The sequence below is a fragment of the Ammospiza caudacuta genome, chromosome 3 (genome assembly GCF_027887145.1).
Source record: "Ammospiza caudacuta isolate bAmmCau1 chromosome 3, bAmmCau1.pri, whole genome shotgun sequence".
Taxonomy (NCBI): Eukaryota; Metazoa; Chordata; class Aves; order Passeriformes; family Passerellidae; genus Ammospiza; species Ammospiza caudacuta.
The window spans coordinates 64,049,192-64,076,073 of NC_080595.1; the positions used below are offsets into that span (position 1 = coordinate 64,049,192).

At 37.1% G+C, this 26,882-nt stretch overlaps 1 protein-coding gene across 1 annotated transcript; it reads left to right on the forward strand.

Moving 5' to 3' along the window:
* Positions 1-1,719: 1,719 nt before the first annotated feature.
* On the forward strand, positions 1,720-26,882 carry LOC131555452 (vesicular inhibitory amino acid transporter-like). The gene is made up of 2 exons (XM_058801492.1): positions 1,720-2,028; positions 25,731-26,882. The coding sequence occupies exons 1-2, from the start codon at positions 1,720-1,722 to the stop codon at positions 26,880-26,882; spliced, it is 1,461 nt and encodes a 486-aa protein (XP_058657475.1).

Consider the following 26,882-nt stretch of genomic DNA (forward strand, 5'->3'; position numbering starts at 1 on the left):
ATAAAGATCCTACTAATACCTAATCAACGATGTAATTTCTTATGTAATACTTCATTTGTATCAATCAACATTTATATTTGATAGAATTCAATTCCTCAGGATGTTAAAATGGTTATCTGCATTTAATTGATAAAAATATCTTTTTAAATGTTAATTATCTGTTTCATGATGTTGTGCCTTCTGCACTAGATACAGCCAATGACAACAAAATGGTCCTTTCCAGAAATGTAAATATCTATTTACATTTTTAGTCCTTTCCAAAAATGTAAACAGAAGTAATGCTTCCGATCAGACTGAAAATATGTAATAGTGTTTACCACTTCCCAGGATTCCATTTGTGCATCTCAGACCATTCTCTCTGTATTAGGAAAGTTACCCATGTGATTGATTGCTAACATTATTTTTTTCACTTTATAGATACTGTTGATAGGTTTACTTAATTTGTAAAAGACAGATCAGTGAAGGTTGTCTCCATGTTTATTTAATCCTGAGCACTTAAGAAAAAGGGACAACAAGGCCTTCATGATTCATTTTGGAAATGGTCAAGTTCTGAGAGCTTCTAATGAGACTGTAGGTCATAAATACATACAGTATGGCAGAAAAGTCATTGGTTTAGAATTCTTATTCAGAAATATAAACTTCTAAAATTGTTTTGAGAATTCCTGAAATTTTTTCTAGCGGGAAGGACATGCTAGGGCATACAAGGACTGTCGCTGGCTGACAAGGGCAAGCAAGGACTGACCCTACATGCTCCAAAGTCCCCATGCCAGCCTTTTATAAGTGAACACTTTTTTCAGCATGATCAGCAGTGTTGTACCAGTTATTTAGCTGTTAATGTAGAAAAGCTTAGTTGTTAAAACCCAGTAGTCTCTAGAAAGAAAGAGAGAAGGAGAACATAGAGCAGTTATAGCAAATAACTAAAGAAAGTGGGTATAAATAAGCCTACAACTGCGTAACCCAGTTCTCTCTCTATTTACCTATCGTCAGAAATTCCATGGGCCATGCCAAGAAGGAAAGCTTTTGTAAATATTAGTTTTAGGATTTTGCAGTGTGAGTAATCATAATATATCAGTCATATCCATAAAGTAAGTGTATCATCATACCTCTAGGTCTTTCCCCTAAATGTTGCTGGTAACAACTAAATAGAGTTACAAACAAGCTACGTTTCTTTTTCATGATACTTAAGCTCCATTAAGAACATTTTTAAAGTTCTACTGACCTCTGTAGACACTAAAACGCAGCAGAAAAGTCTCACATCTGGAAAAGCAAACTTGTTTACATGCATATTCTTAGCAGTCAGTCCATCAGCTCTAGTTTTTAATGAAGCATTTTTTTTCCTTTTGGCAGAACTATTTATTTGTATTAGAAACATGCATAATTTCCAGAGAAAGATTCTTGCAGCCACCTGTAGATGCTTCATGAATGACTGATCTACATAGATGCCATAGGTAAAAGGAAAAACAATTTGAATTGTAAATTGAAGCTTGCAGACTACTAAATCTTGCTGCATGCTACTCTGGGCAATATGTTGAAGACCCTGGAGATATTTCTTTAGCTGCTATTTGAAACAGCCACAAATAAATGAACTAAAGACAACCAACTCCATTAATCACAGCTATACTATCAAGGCTAACCTACCAAGAGGATTGACAACATACAACTGCTGAAAGAAATAAAGACAAGTAATGAAAGATTTTACTTTTATACTTGGTATTGAGGATGGCTCACCTGAAGCAGACTTTTTCATCTCTTTTCAAATGCTTTAGAGAAACACCATCTCTCTTTTTAGGACTGGTGAGGTGGGACAGCTGCCTAGACACTGATGAAGAGCACGTGAATTTTGCTAAAAGCGATGAACTGAACAGAGCTCACAGCGAGAACAGAGAGGGACCAGATGCACCCCTGAAATCTGAGCTTGATATTTGCCACCAGGATCCAGAATACAAGTCCCCAGCTCCCTTGCCACATGCCCAGGTCAAACTGATCACCAGCTGGGAAGCAGGATGGAATGTAACAAATGCCATTCAGGTAACCTTTTATTTCAACACTTATTCCACTCATCATTTGAAAAACCTGGTCACCTCTTAGCCTGCTGTATTTTACTTTGCTGTACCATCATTTTGCGTATTCTACAAGGTTTCTGTGAATTTATTACTCACATATTTGAATCGTTCTGCATAAGATTAGCACTCTGATAAAACAGAGTTCCAAAGGGAAAAATTATACATATGTTATCTGAAGTTTAAAAAGGGTTTAAATTAGGTAAAATTGAAAGGGTGGTGATTGCACCTGTTTTGGCAGTGCCAACATTATCTTTAATAAGCATATTTGAATTCAGTGACAGAGATGTTTGATAGAAATGTGAGGTAAATATCTAATAAAAAGAGAATGGTAAGAGCCAGACTGACGTCAGACATAAATTTACTGACATGTAAGTTAAACTAGAAATAAATTGAAGCACGAAGCACAAGAAGTGTAATAATACTTGTCAGTGTTAAAGAAAATAGTTTGAATAGACGTAAAGCATTTGGTCCCAGCATTCTGTGTGGAATTTGACTATCTTTCCAAATCCTTAAATTTAGCATTAAATGTTTCAGAATCTTTTTCTCACTTTTCATGATTCATTTCCTTACATAATTCTATCATTACCACTAACTTTCTGTCTGACATAGTAAGAAAGCAGCATCCACTGACACATCTAAGTCCCAATAACTGTTGCTTGAACACTTTTTTATGCCACTTCAATTATGGAAAAATAATCCTTCCAGTGTCACACAAGTCTGACTATGCCAATGAACATTTGTTTACGTATCCAGTTCATCCCTCAGCTCTGCAAAGGAGGAGAAAAAGGACATATTTCTAATCCTGGTGTATTTTCAAACATGAGCACCACCACATGAGAGCCAGTGCAATGACAGGGCACTGCAGCATATCATACTTTGAAAGTGTTCAGCTGCAAATAAAAGTGTGAAAGTACTAAAATACCCCAACTGCATTCTAGTAACTCATTTTATCTTCAAACTCTCTCAGCAGCATCTAGTCAGGACAGGAGTCTGGGATGAGAGCCCATTGTCTCTGAGTTTTGCATTTGATTTCACCAAAGCCAAGATTTCATTCTGGAAGTCAGTTTTGTCAATATTTTCTGTGTGACCTTTTGGCAAATCATATTCTCTAACCATCGTTCCCCTTTCTGAAAAACAAAAAATAATAATGCCTCTGTAAATACATGAAAGTGCCGAAAATCCTAAATTTTGTTGTTTACAGAATTATTGCTAATTATTAATAATGTAGGTTTCAGTTAAAAAATAGACGAATAATATATTTTAAAACACAATCAAATATGCAGTTGCCTTTTTAAAATCATGACAAATTCAAGCTAAATTATCCAAACAGATCAGTAACTATGGTCCTACACAAAACTCTCTGTATGCTGAGTGTTTCCTACTATGACTCTAATTTGGTAAAATATTTTAGAAATTAGCATTAAAAAGCAGTTGACTACAGCTGTATTGAGGTTTCCTCCTGAGGTAGGCTGAAGGTTGCAAAGCCTGGAAACTGCAGTTTCATTAATAATATAACCAATGTGCCCTAATGACGCATTATTAAACTGTGTGCATGTGCAATCGTGTATGTGAATCTATGCACACATATTTGTATCATTCCTATTTCCCAATACCTGGGATTGGGAGCAAGTAATTTGGTTTTGAAACAAAGCAGAGAAAGAGAAAGGGAAGGGGAAAGGCAGGAGAGGAGAGGAGAGGAGAGGAGAGGAGAGGAGAGGAGAGGAGAGGAGAGGAGAGGAGAGGAGAGGAGAGGAGAGGAGAGGAGAGGAGAGGAGAGGAGAGGAGAGGAGAGGAGAGGAGAGGAGAGGAGAGGAGAGGAGAGGAGAGGAGAGGAGAGGAGAGGAGAGGAGAGGAGAGGAGAGGAGAGGAGAGGAGAGGAGAGGAGAGGAGAGGAGAGGAGAGGAGAGGAGAGGAGAGGAGAGGAGAGGAGAGGAGAGGAGAGGAGAGGAGAGGAGAGGAGAGGAGAGGAGAGGAGAGGAGAGGAGAGGAGAGGAGAGGAGAGGAGAGGAGAGGAGAGGAGAGGAGAGGAGAGGAGAGGAGAGGAGAGGAGAGGAGAGGAGAGGAGAGAGAGAGGGGAATATTGAATGGGCCTCTGTCAGTAGAAAACAACAGTTTAAAGAAATTTCTATGAATAGCTTTGAAAAGAAAGTCAGAGTTGTGAACAGAATGATTAAAACAATCCAAACGTTCTTGACAGGTGAAGACAATCTTTGATAAAATGACAGTTGTTTTGCCCTACCCAGAGGAAAGGGCAGAAGTGATTTGCATGACAATTAGAGATAAACATTTCAGCAGAATTTTGAAATGTTCTGAACAGTTATTCCAGTGAATACAATTAGTCTAAAAAAGAAAATATTTTGCAATCCAGATTTATTATGGGAACAATTAAATATTTGATCTCTGAAATGAAATATAAGGTATTCCTCACAGTGTTTTAAATATATCTTTTCAAACAAACACAGAAGATATTTTTATTTTGTTCTTAACTTGAACTGGAAAAATATGCACTTTTGGTGCTGATACTGTATGTGTAAATGATTGCTTCAGACATTTAAGTTTCCAGGGAAACATGTTTCGTATTCCAGCACTGCACAGGCAAATCAAAACCTGTGTTTGGTTAATCTGGGTGAGGACAGAGACCATAAAGCTGAGTTAATTCAAATGGGAAAATGTACAGGATCATCTCACTGAGCGATGCAAGTTGCATTCGTTTGTATGTAGCAGTAAAAGGCCAAAATTATTTGTAATGACTTCTACAGTGGTGCTGGATAGATAAGCAAAGTAATAGTCACAAAGAAGAAGGTAGTTAAATTCTAATGGTACAGTATTTCACAGCAGAACCAAAGGACAAAGACTATTTATTTGCCAGTCACATGTAGTAAGATTTTTGCAAGCTAAAAGGAAAAGGCATTCATTATGTTGTGTTGTGAAGGGGCACAAGAAAATGGACAAAAAAATTAGAGAGAAGGAAAAGTGAAATAATGGAAAGCAGTTAAATAATGTTAATCTCACCTATAATTTATACTGTGTAATTTATAGCTGTAGTTTATACCATTGTGAGTCAATCTCCACTTAGGTCTTGGGAGGACCTAACACTGAAAAAAGTCAACCACTTGACCAGAAAGCTTCACTTGACTTTCTGAACTATGATATCTGAACAGCCTTTAAAATACAGGCTAATATAATTACACCATTTTCCTCTGAGTGTTTGGTAAAACATAATGTATCAAATCTTGCTGGAATGCAGAAAAGGACCAAGGGGGCTGATCAACAGCAGCTGAACATGAGCCAGCTGAGCCCAGCTGGCCAAGAAGGCCAATGGCATCCTGGGCTGTATAAGCAGGACCAGGCCAGCGATTGTCCCTCTGTACTCGGCACGGGGGACCCACACCTCCAATCCTGCGTTCAGTTTTGGGGCCCTCGCTACAAGACAGACATTAGGTGCTGGAACATGTCCAGGGAAGGGCAACAGAGCTGGGGAAGTGTCTGGAGCACAAGTCCTGATGAGGGAGCTGGAGGTGTTTAACCTGGAGAAAAGGAGGCTCAGAGGGGACCTTGTGAGTTTCTACACCCACCGGAAAGTCAGTTGTAGCTGCATGGGGCTACCCAGGCAAGCAGTGACATAATGAGAGTGCAAAGCCTTAAGCTGTGCCAGGGGATGTTCAGGTTGAACATCAGGAATTATTTCTTCACTGACAGAATTGATAAGCATTAGAAGACTGCCCAGGGAGGCAATGGAGTCACCATCCCTGAAGGTGTCTAAGAAAAAACTGGACATGGCACTTAGTGTCACAGTCTTGGTGAAAAGGTGGTGATCGGTCAAAGGCTAGACTTGCTGACCTTAGAGTCTTTTCCAACTAAAACACTGTGAAATTGTGCTGAACATTTTCTTTGATTTGATGCATCTGATACCTAACGTTGCCAACATTCATATTCTTCCTTTTGCAAAAAGCTAGGTTGTACAAAGATTAGAAATATCTACAGTAGGCAAAATTTTCTTATTCCATGATCAGAGAAACACGCTAGACTGCTTGACTACTGTAAGTGCTTCTAGGAATAACAATACTTAAATTAGCATTATTAATCATTATTTTTCAATGCATCAATAATAAATTACCAATTATTGCAGCAGTAATCATAACTACTCTCGTTATATTTATACTCTGTATATTACACATTAGTTTAGAAAAGACTCAAGACTTCAATAACCACAATTTTAAAACCTGAATATCCATATATCTTTCACTGCATGCCTTTATAACCATATTTCTGTACTGGGTTTCAATTTAGTTCCTTTTAACTAGGGTAACTACAGCTCCTAAACACTTAACTGGAAAACACATTGATGCTGAAGAACAGAATTAATAGACATGACTCTGAAGATATAAAGGCAAACATCTGAGGGGTGTCCAAACACCCCTCACATTAAGCTTTATTGACACAAAATTTAAGCATTTTCTAAATATAACACTCATGTGCTTAGAAAGCAGGTCATTAGATGAATAATTATATAAATCTCATCCTGAACCTTAAATTATTTAGTCATGTTTGGATAAATAGCCACTTGGATTTTAACTGCGGCACTTGATCTTAAGGATTTATTTTCCAGACGTGAGAACAAGGGTCAATCTTTTCGTGAGCACAAAGCAGTAACTTCCTTGAATTATACATTATGTATTGAAGCTGAAATTACATGCATTGAAGCTAAAGTCGTACTCTGAACTAAATTATAGACATCTGAGAGAAACTAACTTCTGCATTTCCTATCAAGATGTGGTACTGAGAATTGAAGGGAGATGCCCAATGCTGATATCTAAACTAGGGCCAAAAAGTAAATTGAGTTTCCAAATGAAACGTCAAGAAATGATGGCATAAAGTGAAATTCCAGGATACTAGGACTACTGTGGTGCACATAAAAATTCCAAATAGTGAGTGTGATTTTAGCTGAAATGCACTGGCAGTACTGGAAAATTTAGTTTTCCAAGGCTTGCAACCACAAACCCTTATAGCCAGAACTGCAGACCCCCAAAAATCCTGGTGAGAGCCATCTATGTTTAGATCTGCTTTTTCTGTGTTGGAATGTCACCATTATGCAATGTAATTGATAAAATATACATTTTAGGGGAGAAGACTCTGTAACTAATGTTTGTGCTCTGGTTTTCCCTTCTGATTTTCTCTTGAGGGGAAAAAACATTCCAGACATACATCACTACTTTGTATAATGTTTTATTTCAGCTCAGACCCTGTGGTAGGCTTCTTTGTGCACATACTCATATAGTACAGAGAAGGCTGCATTCAGGATATATATCTTCTCTATTCCCAACCCTATTTCGTATCACAAAAGCTCTTTATCAAAAATGTCTTATCCTGCAACAAAGAAATAACATCTAATTCAGAGAAATCTCTTTATTTGACATGCAAGCACAGTGCAGCAGACTGGTTTTGAGTTACCTAACTGCCATTCCCATAAATCACATTAGACAGTGCACTTCATCAGTCTGCTTTTTCCTTGGTCAGCTACAAAAACTAAAAAATGCTACGAAGACATAACTCCTAAACATAGAGAGGTGGCTTGTCAAAAATTGTTCCAGGAATAAATATTTGGATAATTGTCATGGGATGTAAGTTGCTGGTTTGTAGGTTTTGACTTTTATCTCATCACATTATTTGGGCAATGATCAGGTGTGAGGGAGGGACTGTTGAATGGATTTACATCAGCATAGTGTACTGTAGCTATTTTGGAAACTTTAGGAGTGTCAGATCAGTTTTCCTAAGCCACTCCATATCAAATTTTCCATCAAGTAGAAATTGTGATATAACATAATTAGTCCACAAAATTATTCCTTTGACATACAGATAGTCCCAACATATGGGCTACTGGTTCAGAAAGCACCATACTTGCTCTTGAAGTCCAGAGAAAAAATGCATGGGTCACACAAGCAACAATACAAAGTATTGCAATTCTTTAAGCCTTCTAGGTGTTGAAATGACATATTTTAATACCTTTAGAAATTAAAGCATTACTTAGATCACGCTTATCCTCACCATGTGTTCAAAATTGCATTTCTTAACAGATGAGTCACAAGAGTTACAGGAGGTGTCTCTGCATCTCCTTCATAAATGATTCCAATAGTCTCAGTATTTTGGCTATGACTGATATTCTTTATAATATAGTTTATTATATTGATCTATTTTAAACTAATTAGCACATGCGATTTTTATCTCATATGAGATGAGAGGGAAACATTCTAAAGTATAATACTCAAACAACCAGTGGAATTTAATATGCAACCTTGGTCTTAAATCTGAATATCTTGATTCCACTGAGTCTAAGATACATATATTTTAAAATATTTATTTATAACCAACACCTTATATCTTTAACAGATTTTTACCCTAGTTTTACAGACATACATGTGTAATGTTTCATTATTTTGATAACAGTAGCCAGAAACACTGCTGAGCTTAAAGAAATATGCATAATTCTGTTCAGAACCTCAAATTATAACCTTACATTTCAAGAAAATATGTATTTGGCACTTGATTTTAGCAATGTCAATTATCTATCATTTCCAACAACTTTAGCAGAAACTCTTCTTGCTTTGTAGTTTTGAAATCTCTATATTTCAGCATCTAAATTTCAAAGCCAGCCTGTTATCTTCAGTTTACTCCTAAGAGCAATTAGGTCACTTCAATGCATAGCATACTTATCCTGGGGTTGATGTTCAGTTTGTCACAGTCCGGTAAAGAAAGTGCTGGAGAGTTTGCAAGTGACTATTTCTTGTAAGTGAAGACTTCTCGTTGACTGTTCAGTTGTCACATAAATTTAAAAATTGTTTCATCTGGAAAATTTTCCACTACTAATCTTTTAGAACAGCTATTTTATGGATGTGAGTCCTCCTACATGAAGCAGCTGTTAATAGAAATTGTGTGCATATAAACAGACAAAAGAACTAGTAAGTAAGCACACAGTAGTGTTGCAAGTAAACTGGGAGAGACCAGCTCAACTCTTGTCCTTATAGTGGTACTTTCCAACAAGTAATAGCATGAACTCTTACATTAATTGGAATTTGCAAGTTGTTTTAGCATGCTGCCAAATTCAGCTTGCCAACAGATGTCCCTAGTGAGGACATAGTCTTAGAATAACAGAAGATCCTGAGATGAAAGGGAGCCATAAGGACCATCCTTGGGTCCAACGCCTCTCTCCAGTACCTGCAAGGTGCAGTACAGCCTCCAACACTGGCAGAATCCCTTGGGTGAACGCACTAGAGGAGTCTGCCAGTACTTGAACTATTTTATCTCATTCAGCTTAATATTTCTCCATCTAAGAGCTTTAAATCCTGCCTTTATTCAAAGGCCAGCTATTATCAGTGATATTGCTAGAGCTTAATAGACAGTCTGTCAAGCGATAGAGTATGATTTACATGCTCATTTACATATATTTGAAAAAGGGTGTGTTCATTTCCATTTGTCCCATAACACATGTGAAATAAATGGTATGTGTAAGTACCTCAGAAACTTGGACATTGTGCCTCCTGCTCCCATGCCTCTTTTTTTGTTTTCATTTCATCAATAGGGAACCTTCAAAGCACCCTGGAGAGGGGCAACACTGTCCTTGTCCTTGCTACCATGCAGGCCTATCATCTGGATCATCTTTCAGGCCTCTTTCCACATCCTCACACTCAGACTAGATCCATGTCCTGCTTATTTTTACTGTAAAACACACTAGTACATAGTCTGGTTTACCAATCCATGAGGCTAAAACTGGTCTGAGCACTTAAAATTTCCCATCTGGACCACAGTAACACATTCTTCCCTAACCTTTTCAAGTTCACTCCATGCATGCTCACCTGGAAAGCTGATGCAGGTCCATAACTCATGAGACCAATAGCTCTTGCAAGAAACTCTTCAACCATCAAATCAAATGTAAGCTGCTCATCTTTTCTATAATAATCATTATTCTTCCTGCAGCTATTGACCTTGATCTCTCTTCTTCCAGTTACAGTTACTATTTTCAATTTGGTAAATACTTAAACAAGCACTCCTCCAAACTTACATGAAGATATTCCTCCAATACTCATGAAATGCCCTTTTGATGAAAATTGCACAGTTACAAGCTACACTGAAACCTCAATTTGCTCTCTTGACTCAAGTATCTATCTACCAGTATCTGGTATTGACTTCAGATTTCCTTACTCCCCTCTCTGCCTGTATTGGTGTCCAGGTTTAGGGCAGATTTGTGAGGAAACTTCCTAAGGGGTCCCTCTAGAAAGCAGATTCAAGTGATCCCTCCCCCAGCTGCTTTGGGAAAATACTTCCTTGGAGAAAAGTGGAAAAAAAACCCCTGCTTATTTAACAAGCAAAGTATTCACATGTTGCCATTATACTGCAGAGGCTCCATATTGTTGTCTCCATATTGCTAGTTTTGTACCTCCTTGATGTTTCTCATAGCCAACTCCTTAAGAGCCTGACAACTCCTCCTTCCCACAGCAAGGGCCCAATCCACTCTTTTATAACACTCTTCTTATTGGCTACAGCTGTGGCCTGTTAAAGTCAGGCCTGCTCCTAATCTTTAGTAATTAGCCCAGCTGCAACTCTTTAGGGGCAAAATTACTTTCTATACTACCTTTATTTACTTATATTCTATCCCCCTACATTCACAAGCATTAAAAATTAATAATATTAAACAACAAAATCTCTCACTGTTCTGAAGGGATGGCAAATTCACAAAGTCCTTGCTGTGTGCTGTAGCTCAGCTTGTTCAATCTCTTATCCACCCCTCCTGTGTTGGACAATGCCATGTCCTGGGCCCTGGTGGGCCACAGGTGGGAGCTCCCAGTGTTTCTCTGGGATTTTTTGGTCCAAAGCAGGTCTGAACAGCTCCAAGAAAAAGATAAGCCACAGTCAGGGGAACTTCTCTGCTTCAGCTAGCTAAAAAAAAACAAACTAAGAAGCAAAGGAGAGCTCTCTCCCAGTGTCCATGCTGCAGACAGCACAGTCCAGGAGAAGGATGGAGAGGAGCAAGTGCAGCTTCTGCAAACAGACAGCACACTTCTTGTCCCCCCTTTGCTCTCAGAACCAGTCTTAAAGGTGCATAACTGAATATCCAGCAAAAACAGAACAGATATTGGGGATACAAGCATCATGAAATCACCTTAGGATAATTTGTTTCTTGTTATCTTACCCCTGTATTTTAAATATTTTGGAGAAGGCACCATCTTTTTGTGCTTTGTTTGCACATTGCTTCACACAATGGGATTACATTCAAGGACTTCCAGGTGCTCCAATAATGAAAGCAATTTTAAAAGTGAGTCTCAAAATGTTTCCTATTTTACAGAAACTCTTTACAACATAATGATTGTTTAAATGTAACCTGTGATAAATCAGCTTGACATTTGATTCAGTTTCCTCTCTTTTCTCCATAAGGAATTGATTCTCCTAGCTATTGAGGCTCATTGTAAGGGCTGAGCATAAGATAAATCAGCAAAAGAATGTGATAAGAGTACCTTTAGAATATTCAGCCATAAAAATGGGCATTCCATCTTAAAAATCCAGATGGCCAAGAAAGAAAATGACAGAAATATGATATTGAAGACAAATGGATAGTGGCATTATGAAAATTATATTCTTTGAAATAATAAATGTTACCAAAAAGAAAGGATCAAGTAACTGTCAGCTGCCTGAAAGCAAGGATCCCTTTATTCCATGGAAGAGCCCAATGTGCCACAACTTGTTGCAGAACAAGGATCTCTGGCTCCCTCAGGTGAAGGGAATGGCTGTTGTACTTTGCCACTGTACTAAAATCAAATTAATCTACCATACTCTTTGGTGTCATCAGTCCCTGCGAGCATTTTTAACAAGTTGAATTAAAACAGACGGTGTATTTTTTCCTTCTCTTTTTTAAATTAATGGCAGGTCACATGGTATTTAAATACACTGTTATTAGGCAACTTTGAATTTCTGTATCTGTTATATTTGTTCATTGTTCATTGTTGTGATGTTACATTTGACAGTTAACTTTCAAAACAAAGCCTAAATTACCTATTATAATTATTCACCAGCTTTCTGTGGCTGAGATAATTTGTATACTTGTTCCTCTCTCTAGCATATGCCATTGACCAGCTATCACTATTGGAAAACATTCTTCTTAAAAATGTTATTTCTGCCCCTATTCTTAAACTTATGATGTATGCAACCTCAGCAAATTTGTTTTAATAAACCATATTGACTCATATAACTCCTCCCAGGATAACATTCCTCCCAAGACAGCGAGAACAGAGTGACAGGCAGCAGAAAGTAAAATATTTTGTCATATGATATTCCTTTCCTGTTTTTTCTAAACTTCCTTCACTTCCATTAGCAAATTTGCAGAAGGGAACTTATTTTTTTATTAAGTAAAAAGAGCAAGCCCTAGGGTTGAACAAGAAATAAAAGTTGACAAGCTCAGCACTTGTAAGTGCATATGAGAATTTAATGCTGAAAGTAAAGGACATCTGAATTATTGTAATGTGCTGGTAGAATCAGAAATAGTGATGTTTCTCTAGCAGACTTTCCACATGGCAAAGCTTCTTCTACACAATCCATAGAAGGTTAATCTACAGTTTACTTCAGTGTATATAATTCCTGACAGCAGTAGATTCATTGAAATGGTACAAGGTCTGTCTGAATGAGAAAATGGAGCTACTTGAGAAAATAAAAAACCCTAAACACAGTATTGAATATGATATATTTTAACCTAGTTTTAGCACAGTAAGCTGTATAAAACATTTTACCCCCAAAGCTTAATAAAAAAATTGTCTTTTATTTGTATGTCTTCTTCCTCTTCTCCCCACATAGACCATGTTTCTTGGAAGGCAATGTTTCTCTGTATTCTTGGCCAGTGGCGCTAGTTTTGCCATATGTACAATGCTGTGTTACTAAGTAGCTAACAAAAAAATGAAATTTAATATTTACTTCTCAAAAATGTAAACATATGAGTCAAAGTCAGGAAACATTCACTTCAGTTCGTACACACAGGCTGCTATCCATTTCAGTTTCAGTCCATTTCTTGAATTGACACAAATAACAGCACCAGTAGATAATATTTTGTAGTCTCTACAATAAACATTTTTATTGTTTTACGTTATGAGTAGCAATGGCCATTTCTGGCCTTTTTCTTTACTCTACCTAGATATTTCTATTCATGATGGGTTTTATTGCTGTTTTCACCTCCAGAAACATGCTTTGATTCAGGCTAGTTCCTCCCCGATAAGCAGAGAACATTTTTCAGTTTTAAAATCATTCTACTTTAATTATTGGAGACTAAATTTGGATAATCCAGAAATTGTGAGTAGTTCTACTGAAGCTTGAAAAAATATGGATTGAGAATAAGAACTGTATGCAATATAGACTCAATATATCTTATTTTTATGAGGAATTTGTTTACTTTGTTTAAAAGAAGTTTTGGCTGTTTTTCTGTTACAAAGTGTGTTATTGCTCTCATTTTACTGTCACTCTAGAAGTTGCACTTAAGTTTATTCTATCTCACTACATTTTGAACCCCTGCTCTTGTCTCATTGTCTGCATGATTTCTGCAACTCCAAATGACATCTCCTCAGCCACCTTCTCTTGAGGGACTTGAAAATTTCCTTCTAAGATTTAATTGGAATCTGGAGTTTAAAATGAGTTCTCCACTCCTGCCCCTGTTGCCTTTACTTTCCTGCTGATTTCTTTCACTTTGGCTGGAAAACCAACTGCAGAGCTCTTCCTTTTATATTTTTTGTTGTTGTCATCTTGGACTAAAAAATAAAATACCTTTACAAAACTGTAGGGTTCCCTCTGCTCTGTGGATGCTCTCTTTACTATCTCCTAAATAGTGAGGAGCTGCCATTCTGCCCCTGAAGGTTTCTTTTCCTAATCAGAAAGCTGCATAATGCATATTTTCCCTCTAACACTCTCCTTATTCCTGTCTTATGTTTAGAATTAGGGTTTTTTTCATATCCAATCATTTTTCCTCACAGCCTCTTGCCCATCATATTCTCTTACCCATTGTCTCTACCTCATAAGGTTTACAGCCTTCTGTTCTAATGATCTGTGCTTTACCTGGCAGCCCTACTTTGCCCTCTTCCTGCTTCCCCTAGTGCAGTCATGTTACCAAATTATCCAGCTTCTTACTCTTCCTTTGCTTTTCCAGGACATGCCACCATCTCATGGGCTTTACAAAGGAATTCACCTGGCTCTAGAGATGACAGAGTGACATCTGTCACACCTCTGATGGAGATTCCCAAACCTAAAACAAGTACCCTACACTGTGGGAACAAGTAGTTACCTGGAGATCCTCATTTCCATCCATCCTTTCTGGAGTTGCCAGATCCCTTCCAACTCAGATATTCTGTGATTCTGTGATTAGCTTAACTTTTTGCTGTGTTTAGGAAGGAAAAGTTAGGAATCCTGTTCCTAGTAAGTGTGCATCAAAGCAAGGCAGATTTGTGTGTCTTCTGCTGCTGTGTGCACTCATTCATTGGACATCAGTTTAAGACAGAAGCTGGGTGAGATTAGCCCAATTCATAGATGCTAAGAAGTAATAATTTCCTTGGGTACCCAAAGATCATAAAGAAAGTAGTTGCTTTAGAAACTTCAATTAGAGCCACTGAGTTTTCACCTGAAATTCATTAAGTACACTTGTGAAAAAAGTCTGATTTTGCTAAAAATTTGCATGTAAGAAATTAGTGTCATTTAGGAGGCAACTAAATGCAGCCTTGAAATTAATTTCTCAAATATGAAATCACTACAGATCTCAGCACCAAAGCATGAACAAAGGAGAGATCCAATAGAGCTGAGAAGTTTTCTCTGTTCTGTCAGAATAATTCAGGTTAAGGAAAAAAACCAAAAGTCTTTTTTTATATACAAACTTTTACAGCAAATGCTTAGCTATCTTTGTTTTAATAATCAAAGGAGTGTTTTTATTTTATCCCATACAGGCAGCTTTTGTATGTGAAAGTTAAGAATAAACCTGAGGTCCTCATCAAGTGTCAAAAATAATCAAGGTCCCCAGTTTGTCCCCTCAACTTTTGTTTTTCCTGGGCAACTCCAGACTAAGAAAATAAATGGAAAAAAAAGAGGAAGAAAAGAGGAAAATAAAACAAAACAGACACAGAAAAGGAATATTAGTTATTTTGTAACTCCAGTCCTTTTTTCATGGGTCAGTAGAGGTCAAGGACCTCTATCACAATCTGTGCAACAGACTGAGAAATACCTCTGCACGTAGTGATACTTTAAGTATTCTACATCTAGAGACCTTAAAAAGGTGTTTTCAATGTGTATTTTATATGTCATATGCCTGGTTTCAGAATCCATATTATTCAGAACCATATTATTTTTTTTCTTTTTATTTAAATGAGACTTTACCTATCTTTGCTTTTATGATGATTACTCACAGCATGCCACAAAACCCACTCATACTTCATTTCTGACCTTTATTTTTATTCTTTGTTGTTCATTATGCCTGTTTGGGAATGTTTGTCTAATATACTTGAAATTAGGGGAATTATTCTACTTTGTTAAACACTAGGATTTATGTTACTGTAGGACAGAGACACCTCCTTTATGTGTATTTATTTGCAACCTCAACTTTATCTGTATCTGTGCATGATCAATTATCAGGCAGTAAAATCAGTTGCTTCTTCTTTTATCCTGAAGGTAGAAGACTTCAGGGGTGCCACTGAAGTTTAAGTGAGCTGAAGAGAGGAAAAGCAGTAGAAATTTGTTGTATATACACAGCCTAATTGTAAACCAAGATTTTAATTTCAAGTAATCCAGAGGAATACAGTATGATACTCTATATCATTTTACTGATTCCTGGAGACCATAAACTACTATTTCTGTCTTTCACTAACTATATTCTTCCCAGGCTGTGCTCTAATTTCCAAATTTCCCCTTTATATACTGAACTCTAAAAGTCGTTATAGCTTGAGTAAGAATCCATCTAAATTTGGTGGTTGGGTCTGTGCAGAGGAAAGAACAGGATAATATCAACCAGGGGAGGATTCAGAGAGTTTTTATTCACAACAAATCCTATGCCAGTGTTCAGAAAATATAGCTCAGCTTCTAGTAGATGTAACCTGGCTTCCTTTTCAACTCTCAGAGGTGAATAGTGTTTTTTCCCAATGTAAAATTCTTTGTAGTTTGGAGTTGTTTTCTTCCATTTCCTCTTCAGCATTGCTGAACTGAGGTTTGTCCCATCCAGGCAGCATTCAAGAAAACTCCTAATGAGCCAAATGCTTTCTCACAGCCTGAGTTTGAACTTTCTATGCACTTTAATTCTTCCTTTTGTTATGTCAGTGAACGCTCAAATATAGTTATTTGACTCCCCACTGCTTTGCTTTGCTTGTAGTCTCCCAAAGCCCCCCTCTGCTTCCCCTCAAGCTCTTTTGACCATACATTTGTGGAACTCACTTGCACATTGCTGTGCTGGATGTTTGGACCACTTGCCTGCCTTCAGGTGAAATCCTGGTCTATAATGAGAGAAATAAGTAAGCAGCCAGGGAGCCTGTGTTGCTCACCACAACTGACTTTCAGAATAATGTTTGTTTTAGTTTTAACTGCCTTACTTTTTTCATCTCTTTTTCCTCTTTGATACATAACACATAATAAGAACCCTCATTCTTTTTATGAAAGCCTTCTTTCTCCTTTGGGACCAAGCAAAAGAATGTTTTCTTAAAAGGTAATTTGCTTGGGAAAGAATTTTCTTTGTGTGATTCAGTTCATTCTTGCTGAGAGCTCTGGATTTATGCAAACTAACATTTTCCATCAAACCATGAGGAATTAAGCATCAAGCACGCTTCAGTTTCGAGACAAATATTTAAACCAAGCAAAGCCTATGGGAGAAGCTGTCACATTTAATAGCAGCAATTTTTTCCCCCTTATTTTCTCAGACATTTTCTTTCCTCTGTCCACATATCTTTAAGAGATTCTTAAGACTAATATGTCCACTAAAATGAGAAAAAAAATCAATGGCTTCTGCCAAATGGACACATGCATTTTGCTGTGCAGACCATGCAGATTCTTTACCTGCTTACCTTATCACAGCATCTCATGAGCAGCCTATATCTGCCTTAACATCTACTTATGGTACATGAAGGATTGACAGGTAAGCACTTCTAAAGTTTCTGTCAGAATATAAGGCAATTGAAGGCATTAATCACAGAATAAACACCTTAGTCGCTGTCCTCTCTGCAGCTGAAACAGCCTGGCACTGGCAGAGGGAAAGAATAAGAAAAATCAGGAAAAACAAGATTTCTGAGGTCTAATTCAACCATCCCTGAAGTTAAAGGAAGATTTTTAACTGACATTAGAGGAGATGGATCTGCTGCTAAGGTCAGACAGGCCATAGACAATATTTGAAGTTTTCCACAGAACAGCTCATAGTATTTTTGAATTCAAACTCAGCTGAGCTGTGAACAAACTCTGAACCAAGAGGGAAAGTAGATGAATTCTTTTCCTGACATGTGTAGAGCAGTGCCAGGAGTTTGGGTAGCCAGTCAGGGAAATGGAAATTCTTACTGCAGAAAAGAAATAGGATATAACTGATATTGTAAATACATGATGATCTATGCAGCCAGAATTTAAAAATAATTACATAAAGCATGTTTACCTAAAAAGAACAGGCAAAAGAAATGAGGGCGGCACTCTATGTTAGAGAGATGATTATCTTTATTAGAGCTATTGTCTGGAAAGAAAAATTGTAACTGTTCTTGGTGACTTCAGTTTTAAAGACCTATTGTAGACATTGTATGCAGTACATCATTGAAGTTTCTAAGAATTATAGATGATAATTATCTAACACAAAAGGTATTGAACATAGCATAAGGTAATTCTCTTTTGGGCCTCATTAAATTGGATAAAGAGGAACAAATTGGAGGATCTAATTATATTAATTATCGGAAAACAGAGGGCAGTAATATATCTACTTGGTACTTCAAAAGTGAATTTTTCAAACCCGGAGAAAATTATAAGAGATAATTGATTAGGAAGAATAAATACAGACAGCTCATTGGGAAAGAAACTTTGAAATTGTTTAACAAGAATTTATGAGATGTCCAGAAGCCACATCTCATAATTAAGAAATAGTATACCAATGTGTTAATATCTCTCCTATGTCAGGAGTGAAGTGGATATATCAATTAATTTTTTTAAAATATATGTATCACAAAAGTAAGAAATAAAAGGTGAGAGTAATAATTATATGTTATGAACAGTAACAATGAGAGGAAATAATGCATCTCCCAGTAATTAGGAGAGTAAGAAAGCAATTTTTAGGAATTAGGAAAAAAAGAGCCTAGGTTTAGTCTAAAAATTTGAAACAGAGATACTAATCATGGCAAAAAATTAGGTATAAATGGAAGTGTGTGTCTATCTATGTGACTATGTATGCTTGTCTGAAAGTGGCAGCCATTACAGCAGAACAAAGTGAAAAGGGAAGGTATGTGTTAACTGCTAGGGAGCAGCATAAAAGTGACTCCATTTAAAAGGAGAGGTAGAAAAACTCACCTATAGATAAGTGTTGAGGGAACCGAGTAGAACATAGTATTTATAAAACATGCATATAAGATAAACAACACTTCTGTTAAAAGTCAGGAAATATGACTTATATTTATGAGGGATAGGACAAAATGAGGCAAAATATCTAAAACTGCATTCGTTCTAGAAAAGTATAGAAGGTAAATCAAAAATCAGTATGTCATCACTATCCAAGATGAACAGCAGAGACACAATGAGCACCGGACTGATGGCATCCTTTGTCCCCCTTGGTGCACACAAATGATCCTGGCCAAGTCAGCGAGACACAGACACCAGAATATGTGGATGTAAGAATGGGGAAAATTAATGTAGAGATTTTCTACTGTAAGATCCCCTTCATCTTCTCTGAGATTTCTCACTGAATTTTCTGACACTGATTTCCTACATTAGTAGAAGGAGGTTCTAAGGATCTTCCTAATTCTGAAAAGTAGGTGCAGCTGTTCATAAGCAGTTCCTGGAGAGAACCAGGAGGACATGCTCAAACACAGAGAAGAGTGTGGTGTTTTGTAATTTTTCAGGATAGGCTTTATGCTATTTTGCATAAGACATGGAAAAGTTAAGTTTCAGAGTTCCTACAGTGTATGCCCACTTCATTCTCAGCATAGATATTTCTAAAAGGAAATTCATCTCATCTCTGCTAATTACCTATCTTAAGGTGGGTGTGAATTTTAAATTGATGTGCCTAATTTTTCCAAGCTTAGACTTGGACAATTACCACATTTTAAATGGATGTTAAAAAGTAGCTCAATAGAATTTTGAAGGCAGAATGCCCAGCAAGTTTTCACTTGGGAGACATAACAAAAGACACATCTGACCAGGTAATTTTCTTATTCAATGCTTGCTACTACACGTAGAATTTTCAAAAGATTGTGGATATCATCCCAATATTTTTAAAACCATAGAAATTCTGACTAGTGAAACCTGGCAACAATGCTGAGAAAAAGAATGTAATTGTTACTACATGTTTTAATTGATGGAGAATACAAAGCTAGAAATATAATTAGTGTCAATCATTATGTTTCTGGAGAAAGAGTTCTTACGGTCCTTATTAAACACACTTCAAATAATTCTTTTATGACATTGTAATTTAGGCAGTGAAAGATAAATAATATATTTACACTTTTAAAAGGAATTTTGACACATTAATACGCAACGTGCTGATTTAAAAATTAGTGCAACCCCAGAGTACATCTTAAATGGATTAACAACTGCCTAAGTGACAGGTTCCCAAAAAGTAGCTGTCAATATGTATGCATTGGCAAAGGAATGAGTTTCTAGTAGTGTTTAGGAGGTAACCTGGAGTTACCTGGTCCAGTATTGTTCAATGTAGTCAACAGGGGTTTGGAAGAAAATACAAAAATACAAAATACACTGGTGATCACAGTGATGACTGAGAAAGGAAGAAGACCACGGAGGTTAACAAGCAATTAGCTGTCTTTTCATGGCACGACAGTAAGGGATTTGCAATATTTTTAAATTTATTACTGATTTGTAATATTTTTTTATTTATTACTAATAAAGTTCCTTCTCTGTATAATTATGACAGCCACCAAGGCTTGCATCTGTTTGGGAAAATTATTTATTTCAAATAGCAACAAATGTTAAATAACATAATTAAATATTTTGTGGAATTGTACTGAGAAGCAGGGATCTTGACTTTATTTTCCTGCTCTTCCAGGAAGATTCAGGTAGGACACTTTCTGGTATAGTTTATATGTCTAACCCATGTTCCTGCAAGGAATCAAATGCCTAGTTGGGGAAAATATTCAGACTCAAATGAACCATTCCAGTGGAGTAACTACAGATGGTGAGAAAGACAATCAGAGCTAATTTGGCCGTCTGGCATATCAGCATGTATTCTGCATATAAGAGAATTGTCCTAACAGAAAAATTTTCAGTTAAATTCTTCTTCATTTCTTAATTTTTTTTTCCATATGATTAAGTCTTAAAGTGAAATAATTTTCTCTATCCTTTTTTTTTAGCATTGCTTTTCACCCCATTTAATTTCATTGTCTTTTGGCATGCCTCAACTCTGATGGTGATTTGATCTTTTTACTTTTTAATTATCTTTCAATTTGCTTTGTTTTTTCAAATTTTCCTATTTCAGGTTAAAACAACCTATGAAACAGAATATTTTACTTGGATCTAAAAGCATTAAAAAAGGAATATTAAGGAATTTTGATATTTTTCTCTGGGTGCCTGTCCATGCTCACTTTTCATTTTTTTTAAACATATTTTATTCCTTGGAGAGGTGCTTGCCCTGAGGTAAAGAAGTACAACATAATATCATATCATACCACATCATATCATATTGCTATAATAATAGCAGAGAGACCATTTATTGCATTCAGAACTGGTACAGATGTCAGGTGTTTTTAAATGAGCAGCCAGCCTTGCTGGTGTGGGAAACACACATTTGTAGTTCAAACTTTGTAGTCAAACCATCAGCAAAGTGTTTTCATGTGCAGTTGTAATTTGGAATTCCTGTTTTCCTTGTTTTTTTGCAAAACCAGTTGTAAGTGGGTTGGTGATTCCTGGTGACACCTGTCATGCCTGGATGCTTCTGCTTGGGGGTATTCTGACAAGGCAGTGAGCTGCTAGCTGATTCTGCTCTTTTCTTTCATGTCCTTTCTTCTCTTCTCCTTGCTGTTTCTTCAAAGGCTGGTCACCAGCTGAGCCCTCAGTCCTTTCTCCCGCATTGGCCCGGCTGCCGACAGCTAAATCTTTTCTGGGTGTTTGACAAGCACCTCCACCCAGACACAGTGATTGACAAAGAACAGTGCACTTCCATCCTCAGTCTAGGGTGAAAATACCCAAGTCTTGCAAACTTGTCTTAGGACACAAGGGAAGATGCAGCCTCTTGGGCAAGTTTGGGCTTCTTTCCCACCCAGGGTGAACGGAGTGATGGTAAATAACACAACCACTCAAGATGCTCCACTGCAGAGGATTGTTTCAAAAATTCCATCTCCTCTGTCCCCATATGTGTGAGTGCTTTTCTCCTGTAATATTCTATTCCATAAACAGATCACCTTAAAAGAGCATATTTAGAGCTAACACTTTTGACTTTCCTCTAAAACCATTGGAAATAAAACCACTCAGACTAGAAACTCAGACAGAATGCTGAAACTAAGAGTTATGAGACAATTTAGAGAACAGTTACTTTTGCTGCTCATTTTTAACTGATGCCTCACAGCTAAGGCTGTCTGTGCTATAATTTGGATATGAGAATGCAGGATCAGAAAATTCAATAAATGCAAGTGCTGGGGTCAGGCTGAACAACATGTACAGTGATGACAAGTGCTGCAAGAATTACCAGAGTCCCTTTTCCACTAGCAAGGAATCAGTGAAATATTGCCATGCTCTATCTGCATTCTCTGTGCTCTCATTTCTTGTGAAAGGGGCACAAAAGGCACCTTCATCAACATCCATGAAAGGATTTCTTTATGGAGGAGGAATTTTCCATGTAAAAGTCACTTTTAGCAATGCTCTAAATTTGCTGAACAGCTGCAAACCAAAGGATACAGACTGATGCCTGTACCTGTTATATTACATTGACAGTAAAATAATTTATTAAGATATTTTTTTTAGCTAAACTATTTAAACTTGATAATGTTCAGGCAATTGTCTTAACAAAAAGTATTGCTTTGAAAGGTAAGAACAAGACAGCAGATACAAAATGAGTTTTGAAGTCTAGAAAACTAATATTTTTTCTTTGAGTTCTTGTGACCATTTTCTTGTGACCATTAACAACATTTTTCGTTATTTTGTAGAATTTTTTTATTACTATTTTTTATTTTAAATAGAAAAAAATGTTCCTGGAAAGGTAGAAGAAGCACTGTCCTTTTACTACAGACATAGTTAGTGTATTGGCATAGTCAGTGTTCTGTCATTTCTCTTCACCAACCATTCTCTATATCCAAAAAGCTGCAAAACCACTAATATCCACAATATTTGTTTTCATTAGTAATTGAGAGCTGAGGTTTACAAACTCTGGGAAAAAAGATGTTAAAGACATCAGCTGAAAGAAAAATTGAGCGTTTCTGTAGAAACGTTCAATTTAGAATTTCTAAACTCTAAACTTTGGGATAGACATAATTACATATGTTTCATAATTTTAGGAAAAAAAAATAGACAAAAATGGGTTTGTTCAATAAGGTCTGAAATCACAAAGTGAAGACAAAAATCAACCCAAAACCCCCCACCTCTATCAGCCTGTGGTGTGTGTTAGGTACTGAATTAAATTATTAGTATAAACAACAGCAAGGAGATGTTAGAGGTCAGAATTATGTTATGCTCTGATTAAATTAACAATTAAGCATGGAAAAGCAGGCACCTGTGGGGAGGGCTGTAACTGGCTGTGATAACATCTCTCAAAGTCTCTGCTTTGGTTGAGGCTGGGGCTGGTTGTCCTTAACAGACGGAATTCAGCAGGGGAGAAGCCATTGTGGGTAAGGCCTGTGCTGACACTTACCTGCAGCTTAATTATACAGTGACCCTCAGGGTCAACAGATACTGTTTGAAATGCCAGTTGCAGATTAGACAGCAAAATAATAACACTCTGAGTATGGAACAAATGGGATAAGCTTGGTAGAAACTGCGCTGAATGAGAAAACGTCATTGTTCTTATGTCAATATGGAAGACGACTCTCTGGCTTCATCTTCTTGATTTTTTTCATAGACTTGGTTTATTTATGACGCTTTTAAACTCAATCTGTTATGCTAATGTTCTCCAAGGATTGTTTTCATAGGACAGAAACCAAAATAATTTCTTTAGGCAGCTATCTAACTTTCCAGTCAGTGAAAGCTGTGATTAAAAATGGCATCATATCAAAAGCTACTCTTACATATGTGCTACCTGCAGCCTGGATGCAGCCAGATATTTAATCTTTTTGAGAAAATAGACACATAACTTTTGAACAGTTATGTGAAGTTCCTGTACAAAACAAATGCTAATTACACTGCAAGGTAATTGGGTGATGAGACCTGTATTAGAATGGAGACATTGAGTGGAGAGATTTGGGTGACTAAGTACCACAAGCTGTGTAGTTGAACGTGCCAGCTCCTAAATGAAACGGCATCTGTGACTTATAAAAAATCAATGCTGTAAATGAAGTAATGGAAAACAACCAAAAATGTATCTGGTAAATGACTTTATTAATATTTCAATAATAATAACTGAGGTACTTCTGTTTCAACACATAAAGGCATAGACCTTTCTAACTGAAATATATTAGTGCATGTATTTAATTCTTCCACTCTAATTCCATTGAAAGATGAATATACCTGCTTCTAGAGTGAAGCCTGGTGAATTAGGCAATGCTGCTCTTTCATATAATCGGTACTCTGTTTTTCTCATTGGCTTAGAGAAAAAACACTGCTCTAATTTAAAGACTTCTTTCTTTCATGATTGATGCTCACCCCACAATCTGTCCAAAAAAGAACGGCAATTTTGTGGCTAGAAAAGGAGAAGAATACTTTTTATATGCTAATGATTATTTAGTGCTTTAAAAAAGACAGGCATCTTCAGAGCCCTCCTTATGGACCAGGCTTGGGAGTACTTGAATCACTTAGAAGTGGGATGCAAGGTATGAGTCCTACAAAGCTGGACAGGCACCTGCCTTCTTGGTGAGCTCCATCAGAGATGGATTCCTAGACTGTCTTCACAGAAATTGTCTGATAGGCATAAAACCTGAGGGAGTTGATGGAAAACACGAAAGGCAGAAGCATGTCTGAAACTCTGGTTCCCCACATGCCCTTGTGATCATGATTGCAGATGGTGAAGCCTAAGATTAAGATTTATACCATTAGGCTCACCTCTTCTGCTTTGGCTCCTAAGGGTCAACAGCACTACCCACTCAGGAAGGGAGAGAAAAATGGGTCACCCCTTCTGTGGGAAGAGGTTTCTGTTGGGGATTCATAGGTTTTCCAGAGCAGATTGGATTGCTCAGGTTTGGTTAGAAATAAATCTAAGTGTGTGATCCAAATCAACCCCTTTTGTAAGGCCAGAATAAAAGACATGAATAAACTTACTCAGATTTTGTCATGGGTGCGTTAAGAAATTTGAAGTAAAAAATTCTGCAGAAATACTTGGATTTCTACATAACTGTGTTTTGTTCCCTCCTTACTTTTCTTCAGTGGTCATGAATAAAAATGCCTGACCAGTCTGACTAATGTGCAATTCCTAATTTCAGGTTTGTAACACCAAAAGAGAAATGTAACAAAAGCATCTTTCTTAAATTGGATGTTTTTATTAAGAACTACTCTTCAAGGGTTTTTTTGATTTTATGCTGATGGAAATGAAACCACGTAGAAGTGTAATTTGTCCCTTAATACAAAGAAAGGAAAAAGACAAAGTGTCCATAATGTTCTGTGAAAGTAAAATTCCTTCTTTATTTTAACTGATAAAACAAGCAAAAGTATATTATTTTCAAAAATTGCTTAGTAAAAAAACGTTTTGCATGTATTTTAAACACCTAAATAAGTTTGTGCAGTCTAGAATCTCAGCAGTTAGAAAAATCACTTTATCAGAGGACTTAGCAAGAGCAAAGGCCGTGTGAGGCAGCCAGAAGCTGCGGAGGAAGCACAAGCATAGCCTGATGCACTCTAATGCCATCTTCCCTCCAGAGGTCTGTTAAAAATTTTTAGACTGAAGGGAATTGTCATTACTGAATCTATCTACACTGCTATTTTTAATTGGAGTGAAACTTGTACAGATGATGCTACAGATGCTTAATTTTACTGATACTGAACCTGTTTCATTAATATGCATGTTGACTGAATAACTAACTACGAACCTTCTAAACTGTGCTTCTAATCACATCAGCATTAAATATTAACTAGAAAGCTGACTCTGTCATTCAGTCACATTCTCATTTTCCCAGCTTATCATTGCATGTGTGTTGATAGAAGTAGTTACTTTTGCTGGTAATTTCATTTATCATAAATAAACACATTTCTCATGGTTGTTACTTAGCAGAATGGAGCAGTACTTGCGCCATGCAGGTGGGTGAAAGCAGTATTCAGGGGAGGACGGGTTTGGGGGTGCAACTACTCATAAACGTTTGCCCAAGGGATTTTGTGCCATCTTTTCTCTCTCTTCTTCCTCTTCAGGGAATATTTGTCCTAGGATTGCCATATGCTCTCCTCCACAGTGGATACAGTGGTCTACTTCTTATTGTCTTGGCTGCAGCATTATGCTGTTACACAGGCAAGATTCTAATTGCTTGCTTGTATGAAGAAAATGAAGATGGGCGACTGATAAGAGTGAGAGACACATACGAAGATATTGCAAATGCCTGCTGCAAAAAGCTGTCTCCCAGTCTAGGTGGCGTAGTTGTCAATGTGACCCAGGTGGTGGAACTGATCATGACGTGTATTTTGTATCTGGTTGCTAGTGGGAACTTGCTGTCGCACAGTTTCCCCTATGTACCTGTGACTGAGAAAACTTGGTCTGTAATTGCATTTGTTACTCTGTTGCCTTGTATATTTATCAGAACTCTCAAAATTGTTTCCAAACTCAGCCAGCTTTGCTCTTTGGTTCATTTTGTTATCATCTTTGTAGTGATAACTTACTGTCTCACACAAATGCATCAATGGTCCTGGGCAAAATTCAGACTGTCCCTTGAATTTGAGGACTTCTTGGTCTCTGTAGGGGTGATCATTTTCAGTTACACTTCGCAAATATTTCTTCCCACACTTGAAGGAAATATGAAAAACCCCGGGGAATTTAGGTGTATGCTAAATTGGACCCATTTTTTTGCCTGTATCTTAAAAACAACCTTTGCACTTACTGCTTTCTTGACCTGGGGTGAAAAGACAAAGGAAGTTATTACTGACAACCTACCATCATTTCTTGAAACCTTAGTGAATTTATGTCTCTTAACCAAAGCTCTTCTTTCTTACCCTTTGCCCTTTTTTGCAGCCACAGAAATTGTGTATTCTTGTGTTTCTAAAGACAACCATTCCAATTACAGGTTTCCACTACTTGCTCTGACTGTAAGAGGCTCATTTCTCTTGTTAACTCTGTTGATGGCCATGTTCACACCACATTTTGCCCTGTTGATGGGTTTGTCAGGCAGTGTAACAGGGGCTGCTATGACTTTTCTGCTTCCTTCTCTCTTCCATTTAAAACTTAAATGGAAAAAACTATCCTTCTTAGAGAAATGTGCAGATATCTCTGTTTTTATTTTGGGCTTACTTTGTAGTCTTGCAGGCATAGTTTGCTCAATAAAAGGGCTACTTGAAGTATTTGGAGGAGTGTAA

Bases quoted from the DNA above. Each gene is read 5' to 3' on its own strand.
- LOC131555452 (XM_058801492.1), top strand. From the start codon at position 1,720: ATGGCTCACCTGAAGCAGACTTTTTCATCTCTTTTCAAATGCTTTAGA. The intron at 2,029-25,730 runs GTAACCTTTTAT...CTTCCTCTTCAG, and splicing joins ATGTAACAAATGCCATTCAG to GGAATATTTGTCCTAGGATT.